At 44.0% G+C, this 18,484-nt stretch overlaps 1 protein-coding gene across 1 annotated transcript; it reads left to right on the top strand.

The window, feature by feature from the left end:
- The first annotated feature begins 126 nt into the window (after nucleotides 1-126).
- Nucleotides 127-15,522, top strand: eed (embryonic ectoderm development). Its single transcript, XM_056301323.1, has 12 exons — nucleotides 127-262; nucleotides 2,787-2,939; nucleotides 4,379-4,471; nucleotides 5,752-5,817; nucleotides 6,774-6,899; nucleotides 7,202-7,283; nucleotides 9,441-9,532; nucleotides 9,720-9,853; nucleotides 10,834-10,939; nucleotides 11,906-12,064; nucleotides 12,323-12,396; nucleotides 14,544-15,522. Exons 1-12 carry the CDS (start codon nucleotides 143-145, stop codon nucleotides 14,668-14,670), a joined length of 1,332 nt encoding a protein of 443 aa, XP_056157298.1. The 5' UTR covers nucleotides 127-142; the 3' UTR covers nucleotides 14,671-15,522.
- Nucleotides 15,523-18,484: the final 2,962 nt, after the last annotated feature.

The raw sequence follows: 18,484 nt of genomic DNA, 5'->3' as shown, positions 1-18,484 counted from the left end.
ATATACATATACATATATATATATGTACGCACATATTTATTTATTTGTTTACTTGTTGCGGCCTGGAACTATTTAAACTACGGAACGGACGGCCACCGGAAGTATTGATACTACAAAGCGGAAGGAAGGAGGTCAAAGCAAAATGAGGGAAAACAGGAACATGCCAGAGTCTCCCTGTCAGGCGGGAAAAGAGATGCCTGCGAAAAAGCAAAAACTGAGCAGCGATGAGAACAGTAACCCCGATCTGTCCGGAGACGAGAACGTAAGACACATAAGATTGTTCGTTTTTTTTCTTTTGGCGGAAAGAGTTCTCCATACTGCCCCTGCTTAGCTTCATGCTGCGTGGAGCTAAATGAAGCTAACGAGGCTAGCAGCGTTGTCTCAGCAGTCCCAGTGTGTCCCATCACTTCCAGTATAAACTCTCCTGATCGTCCGTGTAGGGTATATAAACATGCAGCACATGAGTCTGTTAGTCTGCCCTCCTCCAAATACTCACTGACGGGATTTGACGTCGCAGGTTGATGTTCCCAGGCACTCGACGCAGCGTCTCAGCTTGTAGATGGTTAACTTGTTTCCGTCTGTTTCTTACTTTTGGTTTGTTTTTTTTAAATGGGGTTTGTAAGAACCCAAATTGCAATTGTGTCACCAAAGCAACAGCATTTATAAAAGTAAACGGGTATATTCCCTTTATAAAAAGACGATATAAAAAAGGGACAATTGAATACTAAAACAGCTTACAAAGACGGAGAAAACTAAAGCAACACAACCATAAGAAAACACACACAAAAAAAATAAATAGAAGAAACTCAGGCAATAGTAAACCGTGTCAGTAATGGACACTAATAGTCAGTACAGCAGCATATCACCCACGCCACAATAAACCCAATATTAATACCCCTGCAACCCGCAAATGTTACTTAAGTCAGGAATGAGTGGGAATATTGTCCTCTTAACAAATTGGAAGAATGGATCCCTTATTCTCAAATTTATTGGAGGAGCCACTTAAAGAAAGTCTGATTTTTTTTCTATCTAAGAAAGCAAAGGATGTCTCTTATCCAGTGGGTATGCGAGGGAGATACAGTTGATTTCCAATTGCTCAATATTAAACATCTAACCAGCAGGGTGACAAAAGCTAAGACATCTTTTTTGGATGTAGGGAGGGGAAAACTCCAAACAATGCACTGAAAGGATTTGGTTCTACTTTTCCCCCAATTATCTGTGATAGGGGATTAAAAGTCTCAGTCCAAAGGGATGGGCAAAGCCAGAACATGTGATACACCCTCATCGATCTTAGTCAGCTCAGCCTTAGTGTTTGTTGTAGGTGCGATGTACCACTTTACGCTGAGTAAGACCATTCTTGTACAAATAGAAGATTTGTGTATACATTTTAAACTCTCCGCCCAATCTTCCTCTGACATTACTTCCCTCAGAGCCTCCTCCCAAAGGGTCTTTATAGAGTTTATTGACTGGATGTAAAAGATTAATTTGGTTGTTGGTATATGAAACTGAGCCTTTCAGAGTTTGAATTGGTGTCAGGAAACCATCTAAAATCGAATCACTAAGTAGGTTGGGAATATGGGGAATGTGTTATGGGCAAAGCTGTAAATATCTGACAAAATGTTGCCTGGGAAGTGAACAGTTGTCTGAGAGTTGCTGGAAGGATGCAAAAACAATACCAGTATACAAGTCTTGTAAAAGTATTGATACCAAGATTTGACCACATTAAGAAAACACGGTCTTCTAGGGGAGGAGGGAAAACGTGATTAGCAGGTGGTGGGGCATAGGTAGAAAATGATTGTAGACCAAAATAGCACTTAAACTGAACCCAGATTCTAAGAGAGGCTTTAACAATCACATTCTTATACCCTTTTCCCACTGGCCAAAAAACCTGCTAACATCCACCTTTTTACATTGACCAAAGGCAGATATTAGCGGGTTTTTTGGCCAGTGGGAGAAGGGCTTTATATTGGAGGAAGTAGAAGAATGAGTTGGAGAGTATACTAGAGCCTTCAGTGATACAAGTTTGGTGGAATTTGCCTCATTGTTTCCAGATGTGTGTATGTCATTCTACTTTGATTTTACTTAATAAAGGTATAATGAACAGGGAATAATATATAATGATAATAAAGTGTTCCTGACAAGAGTCTGGTATTGTATTATCTGCAAAACTACAGCTCACTGCAGAGTGAATTGGGGAAATTACTCATTGACATCTGGACTCTTAACAGCCAGAGGATGAAGATGCTCTGGTGTTTCTTTTCCACTGATGTTGACTGAGACAGAAATGAAACAGTCAGATGTATTTCCCCCTCCACTGTGAGGGGAGACACTACAGACCAGAGCCTTCGTAGCCAGTAGAGAATTAACAGGCAAATCCCACCCAGTGCACTTTGAGGTGCTTTCTTGAGGGCTTAGTGCCGTCCTACTGCAAAAATTTTGTATGTTGATGGTTCTTGTATGAAATTTGGAAGCCATCTCTGCAGATTTTTGGCAGATACACAAATTTTCTGACTTTCCCAGACTTGTCAGAGGAATCACCCGTAGTTCATAGTATCTAACATCAGTTCAGAGAGATGTCAGAAAAACCATAAATTGCAAACAAACCAGTTTATAAAATGTATAAATGAGCGTAATTGCAGCTGTCGATGGTAGGTTTTAATGCATTTGTGTAGTCCAAAACCCCTTTTTTTTTTTTTGCAATGTGTAATGACATAGGGGCTGTATTGATTAATCTGGAATCCCATATTTGGATGTCAAAGTGACGTAGAGGTCTGTTGTATTTGTAGGATGATGCTGTCAGTGTGGAGAGCGGGACAAATGTCGAGCGCCCAGACACACCCACCAACACCGCCAATGCCCCAGGCAGGAAGAGCTGGGGCAAGGGCAAGTGGAAGTCCAAGAAGTGCAGATATTCCTTTAAGTGTGTTAACAGCCTGAGGGTGAGTATGGTTGCCAAAGTGACGTTCTGTAGTTGAACTTGCTTTCTGTTGCCGCAGCAGGTGGGCCAGACATAGACCATGTATCCGTCTGTCCTTATGCGGCATGTCGATGTTATCCCCACCAGACGGTAAGCCTGGAATGGGGTACTGTGTTTGGTCACGCAATTGCATGTGTGCGTGTTTGTCTCTCCGCAGCTAATCTCGCATACTACTGGACCCATTAGCCTAGAATTTTTTTCACAGTTATGACTGTATGATCAAGAACCTCTTGTGTTTGTGGTGATTCAAAACCTTTGAAAAACGTTTGTTCTCCCTACCACTGCTCCCTCTCTTCATTCACTCTCTAGCTCGCTCGACCAATGCTGCTGTCTGTCACTGCCCGACCCAAGTCAACGGTGCTCATGCGCAACTCACATCTACTGTTGACTTGTATCGGGTACCAATAGTGTCAGAACATTATGTATTCGGGTATGAGTCTTGAAAGTAAATGAGAAGTCGATCATATTTCACAAGTCATTCACTGCTGATCTCAGCACAGCAGAACTGGAGGAACGCTGGGTGACCAAAAATGATAACCTCTGTCTTTATTTTCTTTATATGATAATGGGAAGAAGAAGAAATCCACTTTATTTTGTCATTGTACAGTTTACAGTGACATTTGTTCTCTACATTTGACCCATCCTATTGTATAGGAGCAGTGGGCTGCTGTGGTGCAGCGTGCGGGGACCAACTCCAGTTCTTCGTTCCATTTGCGGTTGCAGTGATTCAAAACTTTAAAAACCTGTTTTATACTGCAATTGAGTGCTAACTCCTCAGCTGTTGTTTCGCCAAGTCCGAACACCGGAGAAGGAGAATACGTCTGGTGGGGATGGTCACTACTGAGTGCACTCTTCTAGTTGAAGTTGCGTTTGAGCAAATTGTATTAAATGTCTGGATTGATTGTGCGTATTTGGCCTGAGCGCTGTAGCGTGAGTGATGGAACCAGTCTTGCACACACAGTATGAACGCTTCTATCCAGTTAAGCAAGTTCTAAAGGAAGATTTGAAAAGTCAGAAAAGAGTAGAAATGTGAATGTGCATATCCCTGAGCTGGGGGTAAGAATGAGTCAAACTGCCCTGTGGGTTGGATCATCATTAACAACCTTCAGGTTAACGGCAGAGAAGAGGCTGAGAGGAATCACTCATCATTTGAGAAATCTGTGTCCATTGCTCTTCATCACTTAATCTAAACACATTTTAACATAACATGCATAAGCACATCAACCTTCCTCACAGAAGTGCACATACGTTTTTGTGATGTTGATGGTTGAATTTGTCTGCTCGGCTTTTCATATTCACAGCTTCAGCAGTGGCTTAAAAATAGATGAAGTAGTGAGGTAAGTTTTCTGGCTCAAAACCCTGATGCTATTTCTTTCTTTTTTTACGCAACATTTTGTATAGGAGGACCATGGCCAGCCGCTGTTTGGAGTCCAGTTTAACTGGCATAGCAAAGAAGGGGACCCCCTTGTGTTCGCCACAGTCGGCAGTAACAGGGTAGGCCACCATACAGCTGGGCTCTGATCCCTACACATCGCATCATCATTGTGACACTTCTCTGGTTGTCTGACACACGTAGTTTGGTCGGATTACTTTAACAATTAGGAAGTGAATCTGGACACCGTTACACACTTGTTGCATGAGAACATTTTCATTAAGTAGCCTAATCCTTCCAGATACAAACACTTCAGTGCTCTGTTCTTCTTCACAGCTCTCACACCCACATTGTGGTGTAGACTAAATGAATTTTCCATGAAGTTCAGATCATGTTGACAGGTGTAAACACCTGTGTGGATTCTAGTATGCACCAAACAAGTCTTTAAAACGTTTTGCCAAAGGTAGTCCGGGTAGCGGTGTATTCCATTGTCTACCAACACGGGGATCGGTGGTTCGAATTCCTGTGTTACCTCCGGCTTGTTCGGGTGTCCCTACAGACACAATTGGTCGTGTCTGCGGGTGGGAAGCCGGATGTGGGTATGTGTCCTTGTCGCTGCACTAGCGTCTCCTCTGGTCGGTCAGGGCGTCTGTTCGGGGGGGGGGGACTGGGGGGGAATAGTGTGATCCTCCCACGTGCTACATTGCCCTGGTGAAACTCCTCACTGCCAGGTGAAAAGAAACGGCTGGTGACTCCACATGTATGAGAGGAGACGTGGTAGTCTGCAGCCCTCCCCGGATCAGCAGAGGGGGTGCAGCAGAGACCGGGACAGCTCGGAAGAGTGGGGTAATTGTGGACGGGTACAACTGGGGAGAAAAGGGGGGGGGGGCAAAACCTTAAGCATCAGAATGACGAGCCGAGATGGAGCATGGCTCTTGGTTTATAACAACCTTACTCTGTCTTTTTAAAGTCATTATTATATAAATCCTGGACTCCATCTTTCTGTCAGACTCCTTCTCTGTATCTAGTCAGTAAGCTAAACACAACCAAAACACCCCACTGTGAACCCACAATGCATTGCTGTCTTGTCATACATACCTGAAAAGAGGTCTTTGTGTTGGACGCTGTTGAGCCAGCTGTACCTTCTACATATATATCACACAACAACACTGACAACCACTGACTGGTTCACTGTTGGACGGCAGCTTTCTGACTAGTTGTGTTTCACATATTTTGACTTGCTACATGTATGTTGTGTTTCTTTGTTGTCATTTAGCATTTTCTTGCTGAGGTTCTTCCTAAATCTTTGTTCAAACATACATTTTTGACCTCAATGTGGCTGAACAGAAACGTATTTCATGTCTTGAGCTCTACTAACAGAGTATTGTTCTTGTCTCAACAGGTCACTCTGTACGAGTGTCACTCCCAGGGAGAGATAAGACTGTTGCAGTCGTATGTCGATGCTGACGTATCCTTTCTGTCAACCGCATGTCTTTTATAAGTCAGTATAATCCTGGTTGGCGTAGGGAAATCTGTACACAGACTAGATTATGTGAAATATTTTTTGAATCAGAATCAGAAACACTTTATTTGTCGTTTCATTTCATGCACTTGCGCACATGAAATGAAACGAAACATAATTTCCCTCAGCCCACAACAGTGCAACACAAAGACAAAAACACATCCAAACTACAAGAACACACATACGCAAAAACTACAAGAACACACATATCCAAATTAACATTTATCTAAACAACAACAAAAAAATCACTGTCCAGGAGAACGAACAGCCAGGATGACTGTGGGAACTGCCGGTCTGCATGGACTAGCAGTTAGCTTAGCCTGCCCCACTTCCGCGTCCTGTCACACCGCCCTCATTGTTTCCTCCTTGGGCACAGCTCTGGTCAGGGCCGTGGTCCCTGGGCCCACAGGACGCAGCAGACCAAGCTGTCCCAGCCGATCCAGCCCCAGCTCTCCTGGCCATCAGACGAGGACAAAACTTAGACGTGGACAAAGACACTGCATGGACGGTACTGGGTGAGGCCGCTGCAAACGTGAATTTGCACCAACAAATTTTCGACAAATTATGCTCCACAATTCTTGTTTTTCGATTTTTGTTGATACAAGACTTTAAAAAAAAAATGCAACAGATCTGACACTACAAAACATTGCAAAATAGAAACACAGATGAAAAATGTAATCATATTTCCCACAGAGACGACTTGTCTGTTATGTGTGGGTAGTCAAAGACAACCAGACTCATTCTTCCTTTCTAAACTGCGGTGGGAATATGTCCCACCGTAGAGGCTGTTGCTGAAAGCCCGGCCTCCATGTTCTGTGAGCCCCCCGCTCCCAGAATGAACTAAAAGTTACAAAAGAGGAGCGGAGCGTTTTGTCATTTTTCCTGACTGAAGCTCCACTCAGGCAGACGAGAACTTCTACACATGTGCCTGGACCTTCGACACCAACACCAGTCATCCTCTTCTGGCCGTCGCCGGATCCCGCGGCATCATTCGCGTCATCAACCACATCACCATGCAGTGCATCAAGGTACCAAAACACCCTCATCTGGAAATAAGGCTCTGTGTGAAGGTGTCTTCTGCCTCACTGATGTTTACGTAGATCGATAGATAGATAGATAGATAGATGTTGACATGGCTCCTGTTTTCATGGCGTCATGCAGTTTTGAACATAAACTGGTGAATGTGCTGTCGACTAAAAGGCTACGGCTCCATTTTGCTCCCCTCTTATATTTGATCAGAGTATAAAACACGATGGTTAAACAGTAAATTATTAATGAAATGTGTGTCATCACAGGCCAGAGTAACTATGTTATATTGATTCTTCTTCAGCATTATGTGGGTCATGGAAACGCCATCAACGAGCTGAAGTTTCACCCCAGAGATCCAAACCTCCTCCTGTCTGTAAGCAAAGGTAAACCCTCCACAACCAGAGACCTATTCCAAAGATCAGATGTTTGGGTGTACAGGTGCCGTGGCAGTCTATTCCATTGCCTACCAACACGTGGATCGCCGGTTCGAATCCCTGTGTTACCTCCGGCTTGGTTGGGCATCCCTACAGAAACAGTTGGTCGTGTGTGCGGGTGGGAAGCCGGATGTGGGTATGTATCCTGGTCGCTGCACTAGCGCCTCCTCTGGTCGGTTGGGCGCCTGTTAGGGGGGAAGGGGAACCGGGGGGGAATAGTGTGATCTCCCACGCGCTACGTCCCCCTGGTGAAACTCCTCACTGTCAGGTGAAAAGAAGCAGCTGGTGACTCCACATGTATGGGAGGAGACGTGGTAGTCTGCACTCTGCAGCCCTCCCCGGATCGGCAGAGGGGGTGGAGCAGTGACCGGGACGGCTCAGAAGAGTGGGGTAATTGGCCAGATACAATTGGGGAGGGAAAAGGGGGGAGAGGGGGAATCAGATATTGGAAACAGTTAAACAAAGACTACTACTACTTTCGGCTGCTGCCGTTAGGGGTCGCCACAGCGGATCATCCTTTCCCATTTCTTCCTGTCTTCTGCGTCTTCCTCTGTCACACCAGCCACCTGCATGTCTTCCCTCACCACATCCATAAACCTCCTCTTTGGCCTTCCTCTTCTCCTCTTCCCTGGCAGCTCCATATTCAGCAATGAAAAACAGTTAAAAAAGGAAAATGTATAAATTATTCCTTCCTGACTTTTGTTTTTCCAAAATGGAAAAAACCCAGAAGACTCTTGTATGAGGTGGGATAGAATGCTACAGTTTTATTCTTCCAAACATGTATTGTTCATAATTTTCAGATTAGAATTTTACCTCATCGAAGACAGAGGGTGGGATGAAAGTCACATGACATTCTTTAAAAAAAATGTTGTGGGCTGAATTGGATCGCAGGGATAGTGAGGGGAAAGGAGGATGTCCCGGCCACCTGCAAGAAAGGAAGGAGAAATGGAGGGAGCAGGACATTAGTTTGTGCAGAGCGTCAGAAAGCTGGAAATGGGGCTGCTTCCACGATGCTGAGAGCTGTTTAGTTTCTCCGTGTCCTCGCAGGAAGTAGAGTGCTCAGTCTGTATCAACGTTGAGGCCAGACCATGGCCCCTTGAGACCAACACTTCCTGTTTACAGTTTTCTTCTTAACTCGTTTTCACAAACACTGATGGTCCGCCTAACTTGGGTTCTTTATTTCCAAACGGCTCAAAAGGCACTAGTGTGTTAAAAAACTTTAAATGTTTCCATCAAGACGTTCCACACGTGGGTGTTTTTGAGGATACTTTGGTGAAAGGTTCCACCAAAATCCAACCTTTTAAGTAAGCTATGGTTTATTAAATCCCAGTTTCAGTCCAGTCCTTGTAATAAGTAAGCAGTTATACAATCTGAGCAGGTTAACAGAAGGCCAATTTCCACCCTGCCCTTTGACACCAGCCTGTTGATAATATTGTCTGCCCGACAGCTTCTGCTCGTGATGGATTTATTGGAGGTAGTTCCAGTATTCCATATTCCAATTCTAGGGGCGGCACAGTGGTGCAGTGGTTAGCGTGGTCGCCTCTCAGCAAGAAGGTCCTGGGTTCGAACCTCGGGGTAGCCCAACCTTGGGGGTCATCCCGGGTCGTCCTCTGTGTGGAGTTTGCATGTTCTCCCCGTGTCTGCGTGGGTTTCCTCCTGGTGCTCCGGTTTCCTCCCACAGTCCAAAGACATGTAGGTCAGGTGACTCGGCCGTACTAAATTGTCCCTAGGTGTGTGTGTGTGTGTGTGTGTGTGTGTGTGTGTGTGTGTGTGTGTGTGTGGGCCCTGTGATGGACTGGTGGCCTGTCCAGGGTGTCTCCCCACCTGCCACCCAATGTTTGCTGGGATAGGCTGCAGCATCCCTGCGACCCTGAGAGCAGGATAAGCCGTTTGGATAGTGGATGGATGGATGGAATTTTACGTCGTTCGTATCTGGACTTTGTTTTTAAAACATGTTCAGGATTCAGTTTAGATGCATGCGTGTGTGTGTGTGCGTGCGTGTGTGTGTGTGTGTGTGTGTGATTCCAACGACTCACAGTCACAGGAATTCTGTCTGTTGTGTAAGGTTGGCACTGGCTCATATATGAATGGGTCTCCTGTCTGTAGATCACGCTCTTCGCCTGTGGAACATACAGACGGACACGCTTGTGGCCATATTCGGAGGTGTGGAGGGTCATCGAGATGAAGTCCTCAGCGCGGTAGGTACAGCGGGTTGCCAGAGTCCCCCGAATTAACCTCGCAGGATTATGTGTGAAACATGTAGTGATGATGTAACATGTGACTGACTTATTATGTGTAAAACATGATTATTATTATTATTATTATTATTATTATTATTATTATTATTATGTGTGAAGTGTGAGCAACGGCTTTGTGTCTGTGCAGGACTTTGATCTCCTGGGTGAGAAGATCATGTCATGTGGGATGGACCACTCCCTCAAACTCTGGCGCATCAACTCGGACAGGATGCAGAAAGCCATTCGTGGGTCATACGAGTACAACCCTTCAAAGACCAACAGGTAAAAAAAAAAAAACCATATCACAGTTCTTACCTGAATCAGTTAGCAGGATTTGAGGCCTTGCTCTTTAGCAGGGCACTAAATTCTCACCAGGTCCATGGGCACTTGTCTGCTCCGAACCTGCACAGAGGTTCAAATGAAAGAACCTTTCCCTACAGGATCCACTAACCATCGGGTTGACTGAACACCACCTGTTTAAACTAGAACATCCAGCTGCTGGAGGACATGGGTAGATGCATCCAGCTTTAGAAATATTTCATTTTTGTATGAAGTCTTTCTGCTGCAGCGATGAGTGGCAGGGTGTCAGGTCTTAACTTGTTGGGTCATTGGCTGGTCATGACTGACCATGTTCTTCGGGTGTTAAATTGTATATTGTGCTGACGGTAGATAATTCCACGGACCCTGGATTTGGTTGACCGTGTTGGTGAAGACGTCTTACCAGTTTGTTCAACTGTCCAGCTAACTTGAGTCATTTTATCTTTCTTTTGTTTTTTTTGGATTTTTCTCCCCAACTGTACTTGGCCAATTACCCCATTCTTCCAAGCCATCCCGGTCTCTGCTCCACCCCCTTTGCTGATCCGGGGAGGGCTGCAGACTACCACATGTCTCCTCCAATACATGTGGAGTCACCAGCCGCTTGGGACATAGCGCGTGGGAGGATCACGCTATCCCCCCAGAACAGGTGCCCTGACTGACCAGAGGAGGCGCTAGTGCAGCAACCAGTACACATACCTACATCCGACTTCCCACCCGCAGACATGGCCAATTGTGTCTGTAGGGATGCCCGACCAAGCCAGAGGTAACATGGGGATTCGAACCAGCGATCCCCGTGTTGGTGGGCAACGGAATAAGACCGCTACACCACCCAGACTTGTCTTTCATTTTTAAGTCTTGTTTAAAGTCCAGTTAAATATTTGTGTGTGAATCAGCTTTACAAACATGATTCCAGGTTTTAAAGACTTCTGTGTGTTCTCCTTCAGGCCGTTCGTCTCACAGAAGATTCACTTCCCGGACTTCTCGACACGAGACATCCACAGAAACTACGTGGACTGTGTGAGATGGCTCGGAGACCTTATTCTGTCCAAGGCAAGTGTTCATGAATGAGGCGAAAGGCCATGAATACCAGTTTATTTTCTTGTCTGTTTAAATATTGGGGATTTTTAAAAACAAAAGGTTTAACGTTGTGTAAAAATACCACACAACAGATAATGATGACCTGAGCAGTTGGTGGATCTTCTGCGTCTTTTTCGTTATAACAATACATTTATTCTCTGGTCACACACCATGTACGCACACACACACACCATGTACACACACACACACACACACACACACACACACACACACACACAGGAGCTCAGGACAGGACCCCTCAAGTCAGATCGGAACAAAAATGTTTGTAAAATAATTGTTTTAGCATGAATTTATGGTTATGGTGATTATTTATTTTGCTGATAGTCAAGTGAAAATGTGATATAGTACAATATTGTCTAATATTTTGCAATACTGAATACCAGATAAGAATTGTGAAAAATGTCTGCGTAGGGTGGACAGAAACTCATGTTCCATGTTTGTATGCTCAAGAAGTGGGACGCTCAACATGAGGACGAGCATTTATTTATCTTAAATACTACTACTTTCAGCTGCTCCTGTTAGGGGTCGCCACAGCGGATCATCCGTTTCCATCTCTTCCTGTCTTCTGCATCTTCCTCTGTCACACCAGCCACCTGCATGTCCTCCCTCACCACATCCCTAAACCTCCTCTTTGGCCTTCTTCTTCTCTTCCCTGGCAGCTCCATATTCAGCATCCTTCTCCCAATATACCCAGCATCTCTCCTCCACACATGTCCAAGCCATCTCAATCTTGCCTCTCTTGCTTTGTCTCCAAACAGTCCAAACAGTGACTGATGCTGATGTGCGGCTGATATTTATCTTCTTAAAAACTGGTTAAAATTACCAAGTCACTGTGTTATTGTTTTGACATGAAGTCCACAGTCCAAGACGTTTTACTGGACATATTCTTTAATTGTTTGTGTTTGAATTCTGCTCTAGTCATGTGAAAATGCCATCGTTTGCTGGAAGCCAGGGAAAATGGAAGATGACATCGATCGAATCAAACCAAACGAGTCCAACGTGACCATCCTGGGACGCTTCGACTACAGCCAGTGTGACATCTGGTATATGCGCTTCTCCATGGACTTCTGGCAGAAGGTGGAGTTTGATTGATTGAATGATTTATCAATTCTGATTATCATTCTCGGGAATTTAAGGAATTACCCTCACGTCAGTAGGTTGCCTCAGTTACATCAAGACTTTTGGATGAAATGTGTCTGTGTAAGCACCCTGTGAGAAATGTAAAATAGGATTATTCTCTTTTGTCTTCATGCTGCTGTAATCTTGGATTATGTTTTCTTTTCTTCTGTGAGAGAGGAGGACTCACCGTTCTGTCTCTGTTAAATGGACTTACAGATGCTGGCCCTGGGAAACCAAGTAGGGAAGCTGTACGTCTGGGACCTAGAAGTGGAAGATCCTCACAAAGCCAAGTAAGTCAGCCCCCCAGTAGACGGACCACCCTGTGTGTGTCACTCATCACACATTTTAACAGTCTATAATTTCAAGGGAAACATCCATCCATCCATCCATTATCTGAACCGCTTATCCTGCTCTCAGGGTCGCGGGGATGCTGGAGCCTATCCCAGCAGTCATTGGGTAGCAAGGGAAACATGATTTTCAGAATGATTTCTCTTTATGTGTTGTAGGCTTTGCACTCCATTAACAGCCGTAATACTGAGCAGTCTTCTGTGCATCTCTGAAACGCCGCCGAAAAGGTCCACCGGTGATGTCACTGGTGTACAATCCATACATCACTATCTTTATACGGAATTTGCTTCAACAACTGATTGTAGGGTTGTTATTCACATTTCTCACGTGATGTAGTCTGTTTCGATGTATTCCACCAAAGGTAGCAGCAAACCAGGAGGTAAGAGTTGTAGTTTTCACATTTACTGATTGTTAACGGCTGGGCAGTTTTCCCACACAATTTGTAGTGGTGTTTCAGAAACACACAGGAGACTGCTCAATGTTATGGCTGCTAATGGAGTGTTATCCTGACCTCCACCCCCAGCATTTACACACACACACACACACACACACACACACACACACACTCCAACTTGCACTCATCCACAACCCAAACAAAGGTTCATATCCAACTGGAGTAAAGCCTGACCCGCTCACTCCTCCCTTCCCTGACCTGAGCCCCTCTCCTATTCCCACGTCACCTTTCTGCAAACTCACAAACCGTATTTCCCGGACTACAATTCACACCGGAGTATAAGTGGCACTCAGCAAAAATTGCTGCGAGGAAAAAAAACACGAGTTACTTCGATGTTTACGTCGCATTTATATCGTGGTACAGTATTTTCAATTGAGCAGATTGAACAGTGCCATCTAGTGGCCTTAGTTGAAATGCAGCGTATTCGTCCAACAAAATTACATTGTATAAATCACTTTGGAATATAAGTCGCAGGACGAGTAAAAAAAAACCCCCAAAAACAAACAAACAAAAACAGCAACATGTACATACATGCAGTTATACTGTTAATCTAACCAGGCGTCCTGTTCACACTGCACACACACACACACACACACACACACACACACACACACACACTTCAGCTTGTTTTGGGTTTTTTTTTTTTTCCTAAATTTATTTCTGATTTCTCCCAATTTAGTGGCCAATCGATCCCTAGTCTAGTTCAAACACCCACCCTCGTACTGCATGCGTTCTCCAACTGCATCTCTCCGGCTGGCAGTCTTGAAGGAGACGCCTCGCCACTTCCGTGACAAGGCGAATCCAGGCCGAACCACTGCTTTTTCCCACACACACAGAGACGCATTCATGTGATGAACACAAGCCGACTCCGCCCCCCTCCCGAAGACAGCGCTGCCAATTATTGCTGCTTCATCAAGTCCGGCCATAGTAGGATCTGACGAGACCGGGGCGCGAACCCCAGTCCCCAGTGGGCAACTGCATCGACACAAAGCCAATGCTTAGACTGCTACCAGCTTGTTTTTTAAACTGGTGTTCATATTAAGTGCATTGCGTTTTTATTTTAGAAATGCGCTATTTATTTAGGGCATCCGGGTGGCGTGGCGGTCTATTCTGTTGCCTACCAACACGGGGCGCGCCAGTTCGAATCCCTGTGTTACCTCCAGCTTGGTCGGGCGTCCCTACTGACACAATTGGCCCTGTCTGCGGGTGGAAAGCCGGATGTGGGTATGTGTCCTGGTCACTGCACTAGTGCCTCCTCTGGTCAGTCGGGGCGCCTGTTCAGGCGGGGAGGGGGAACTGGGGGGAATAGCGTGATCCTCACATGCACTGCGTCCCCCTGGTGAAACTCCTCACTGTCAGGTGAAGAGAAGCGGCTGGTGACTCCACATGTATGGGAGAAGACAGACATGTGGTAGTCTGCAGCCCTCCCCGGATCAGCAGAGGGGGTGGAGCAGCGACCGGGATGGCTCGGAAGAGTGGGGCAATTGGCCAGATACAATTGGGGAGAAAAAAAGGAGTTAGAAAAAAGAAATATGCTATTTAAATAAAATTTGATTGATAAAGTGTAAAACACTGCTGGTGGTCGAGGCCTAAATAGAACTGACCGCGGGCTCACATCTTCCTCCTGTTCTCCAGGTGCACTACACTGACACTCCCACGATGCACTTCGGCCATCCGACAGACCAGCTTCAGCCGGGACAGTAGCATTTTAATCGCCGTGTGTGACGACGCGTCCATCTGGCGCTGGGACAGGCAGCGCTGAAGACACCCGGCAAATGTACCACCAAGCCTCACATTGTGTTATTCCAGTTGGTCAGGGCGCCAGTGTATGTCTTGGTCCCGAAGTCCTCGTGCAGATGTTCGCTGTGGAGCGTGCCCACCCTGAGGCATCATTTACACTCTTATTTAGTGCTGAAAAATACTTCAGACAAGTGAAAAAATATCCATCAGTTTCAGTTCTCCTCAGTGAAGGGACTGAAGTGACATTATTTAGAGACAAGGTGTTCGTCCCCCAGGTTCAACAAACTCACACTGAATGCAAGAAAACCCTTGAAATAAATCAATTTGTGCCAGAACTCAGTGAAATTCTCAACCAAATGACAAACTGTATTTCATCACTTGTTTAAAGAAAGTTGTTTTAACACCCAATAGGAGATTAAATGACTTGTTAATATATATAATTTTTTCAGTGTGTTTACATTTATATCCAGTAACATAACCAGTTAAATGACAAACCTTTCCAAAGATGAGTTTTGATCACATTCCTTTGTCTTTACAATATTCAGCTAGTTTGATTTTCAGCGCATTTACCGGATGGAGACAGTGAGCTTGAAAAAAGGGTTTTGTAAAAGAGGCAAAAATGTTGGTACTGAGGGGGAAAAAAGCTTTCTATGCCCCCCCACAGACACATAGACATACATACATACATGCATACATATAGACACACAGTTAAGAGAAAGTATTCATGAGCTGTAATTGATTGAAAACCTCAGAATGGAAAGGGACTTATTTCTTATTCTAATTTTTTCTCCACAAAACCCCCAAATATGAATACACTGATACTGTCACTAGAAGAGTTGCTCCTAGCTTGATTTGGATTCAAATAAAACCTATTTTTCTACAGCCCGAGGCTACTGTGTCGTCTGTAACGATGGGACAACCTGTCCATGTCTCTGTCTGTAATGAGTAATAATGAGGTATTTTGTCCGTGTCTGTCAGTAATAAGTAATAATGAGGGATTTTGTCCGCGTGTGTCTGTAATAAGTAATAATGAGGGATTTTGTCCTCGTGTGTCTGTAATAAGTAATAATGAGGGATTTTGTCCTCGTGTGTCTGTAATAAGTAATAATGAGGGATTTTGTCCTCGTGTTTCTGTAATAAGTAATAATGAGGGATTTTGTCCGCGTGTGTCTGTAATAAGTAATAATGAGGGATTTTGTCCTCGTGTGTCTGTAATAAGTGATAATGAGGGATTTTGTCCTCGTGTGTCTGTAATAATGAGGGATTTTGTCCTCGTGTTTCTGTAATGAGTAATAATGAGGGATTTTGTCCTCGTGTGTGTAATAAGTAATAATGAGGGATTTTGTCCGCGTGTGTCTGTAATAAGTAATAATGAGGGATTTTGTCCTCGTGTGTCTGTAATAAGTGATAATGAGGGATTTTGTCCTCGTGTGTCTGTAATAATGAGGGATTTTGTCCTCGTGTGTCAGTAATAAGTAATAATGAGGGATTTTGTCCTCGTGTGTGTAATAAGTAATAATGAGGGATTTTGTCCTCGTGTGTCAGTAATAAGTAATAATGAGGGATTTTGTCCTCGTGTGTCTGTAATAATGAGGGATTTTGTCCGCGTGTGTCAGTAATAAGTAATAATGAGGGATTTTGTCCTCGTGTGTCAGTAATAAGTAATAATGAGGGATTTTGTCCTCGTGTGTCAGTAATAAGTAATAATGAGGGATTTTGTCCTCGTGTGTCTGTAATAAGTGATAATGAGGGATTTTGTCCTCGTGTGTCTGTAATAATGAGGGATTTTGTCCTCGTGTTTCTGTAATGAGTAATAATGAGGGATTTTGTCCTCGTGTGTGTAATAAGTAATAATGAGGGATTTTGTCCTCGTGTGTCTGTAATGAGTAATAATGAGGGATTTTGTCCTCGTGTGTCTGTAATAAGTAATAATGAGGGATTTTGTCCTCGTGTGTCTGTAATAAGTAATAATGAGGGATTTTGTCCGCGTGTGTCAGTAATGAGTAATAATGAGGGATTTTGTCCGCGTGTGTCTGTAATAAGTAATAATGAGGGATTTTGTCCTCGTGTGTCTGTAATAAGTAATAATGAGGGATTTTGTCCTCGTGTGTCTGTAATAAGTAATAATGAGGGATTTTGTCCTCGTGTGTCTGTAATAAGTAATAATGAGGGATTTTGTCCGCGTGTGTCTGTAATGAGTAATAATGAGGGATTTTGTCCTCGTGTGTCAGTAATAAGTAATAATGAGGGATTTTGTCCTCGTGTGTCTGTAATAAGTAATAATGAGGGATTTTGTCCGCGTGTGTCTGTAATGAGTAATAATGAGGGATTTTGTCCTCGTGTGTCAGTAATAAGTAATAATGAGGGATTTTGTCCTCGTGTGTCTGTAATAAGTAATAATGAGGGATTTTGTCCTCATGTGTCGGTAATAAGTAATAATGAGGGATTTTGTCCGCGTGGGTCAGTAATAAGTAATAATGAGGGATTTTGTCCGCGTGTGTCAGTAATAAGTAATAATGAGGGATTTTGTCCTCGTGTGTCTGTAATGAGTAATAATGAGGGGTTTTGTCCTCGTGTGTCTGTAATAAGTAATAATGAGGGATTTTGTCTGTGTGTGTGTCGGTAATAAGTAATAATGAGGGATTTTGTCCTCGTGTGTCAATAATAAGTAATAATGAGGGATTTTGTCCTCGTGTGTCTGTAATGAGTAATAATGAGGGATTTTGTCCTCGTGTGTCTGTAATAAGTAATAATGAGGGATTTTGTCCTTGTGTGTCTGTAATGAGTAATAATGAGGGATTTTGTCCTCGTGTGTCAGTAATAATGAGGGATTTTGTCTGCTTGTGTGTCTGTAATGAGTAATAATGAGGGATTTTGTCCTCGTGTGTCTGTAATGAGTAATAATGACGGATTTTGTCCTCGTGTGTCAGTAATAAGTAATAATGAGGGATTTTGTCCTCGTGTGTCTGTAATAAGTAATAATGAGGGATTTTGTCCGCATGTGTCTGTAATGAGTAATAATGAGGGATTTTGTCCTCGTGTGTCAGTAATAAGTAATAATGAGGGATTTTGTCCTCGTGTGTCTGTAATAAGTAATAATGAGGGATTTTGTCCTCGTGTGTCTGTAATAAGTAATAATGAGGGATTTTGTCCGCGTGTGTCTGTAATGAGTAATAATGAGGGATTTTGTCCTCGTGTGTCAGTAATAAGTAATAATGAGGGATTTTGTCCTCGTGTGTCTGTAATAAGTAATAATGAGGGATTTTGTCCTCGTGTGTCAGTAATAAGTAATAATGAGGGATTTTGTCCTCGTGTGTCAGTAATAAGTAATAATGAGGGATTTTGTCCATGTGGGTCAGTAATAAGTAATAATGAGGGATTTTGTCCTCGTGTGTCAGTAATAAGTAATAATGAGGGATTTTGTCCATGTGGGTCAGTAATAAGTAATAATGAGGGATTTTGTCCTCGTGTGTCTGTAATAAGTAATAATGAGGGATTTTGTCCTCGTGTGTGTCGGTAATAAGTAATAATGAGGGATTTTGTCCATGTGGGTCAGTAATAAGTAATAATGAGGGATTTTGTCCTCGTGTGTCTGTAATAAGTAATAATGAGGGATTTTGTCCGCGTGTGTGGAGGAAGTGGGCAGCGGGAGCTGCTGTCCGCGTCGCACGTCAGGTGGCACGCGGACTCATTTGAAGTGAGAAGTGCGCGATGCTCCGCCTCGACGGACTTTTGCCCTCCGAGTCTGATGGGTGAGAACTCAAACCGGAGGACCGGGTTTAAAACCTCAAACCGGAGGACCGGGTTTAAAAACTCAAGCCGGAGGACCGGGTTTA

This window comes from Lampris incognitus, chromosome 21, assembly GCF_029633865.1.
Source record: "Lampris incognitus isolate fLamInc1 chromosome 21, fLamInc1.hap2, whole genome shotgun sequence".
Taxonomy (NCBI): Eukaryota; Metazoa; Chordata; class Actinopteri; order Lampriformes; family Lampridae; genus Lampris; species Lampris incognitus.
The sequence above is the reverse complement of the archived record's forward strand: the minus strand, read 5'-3'. Positions and strand labels throughout refer to the sequence as shown.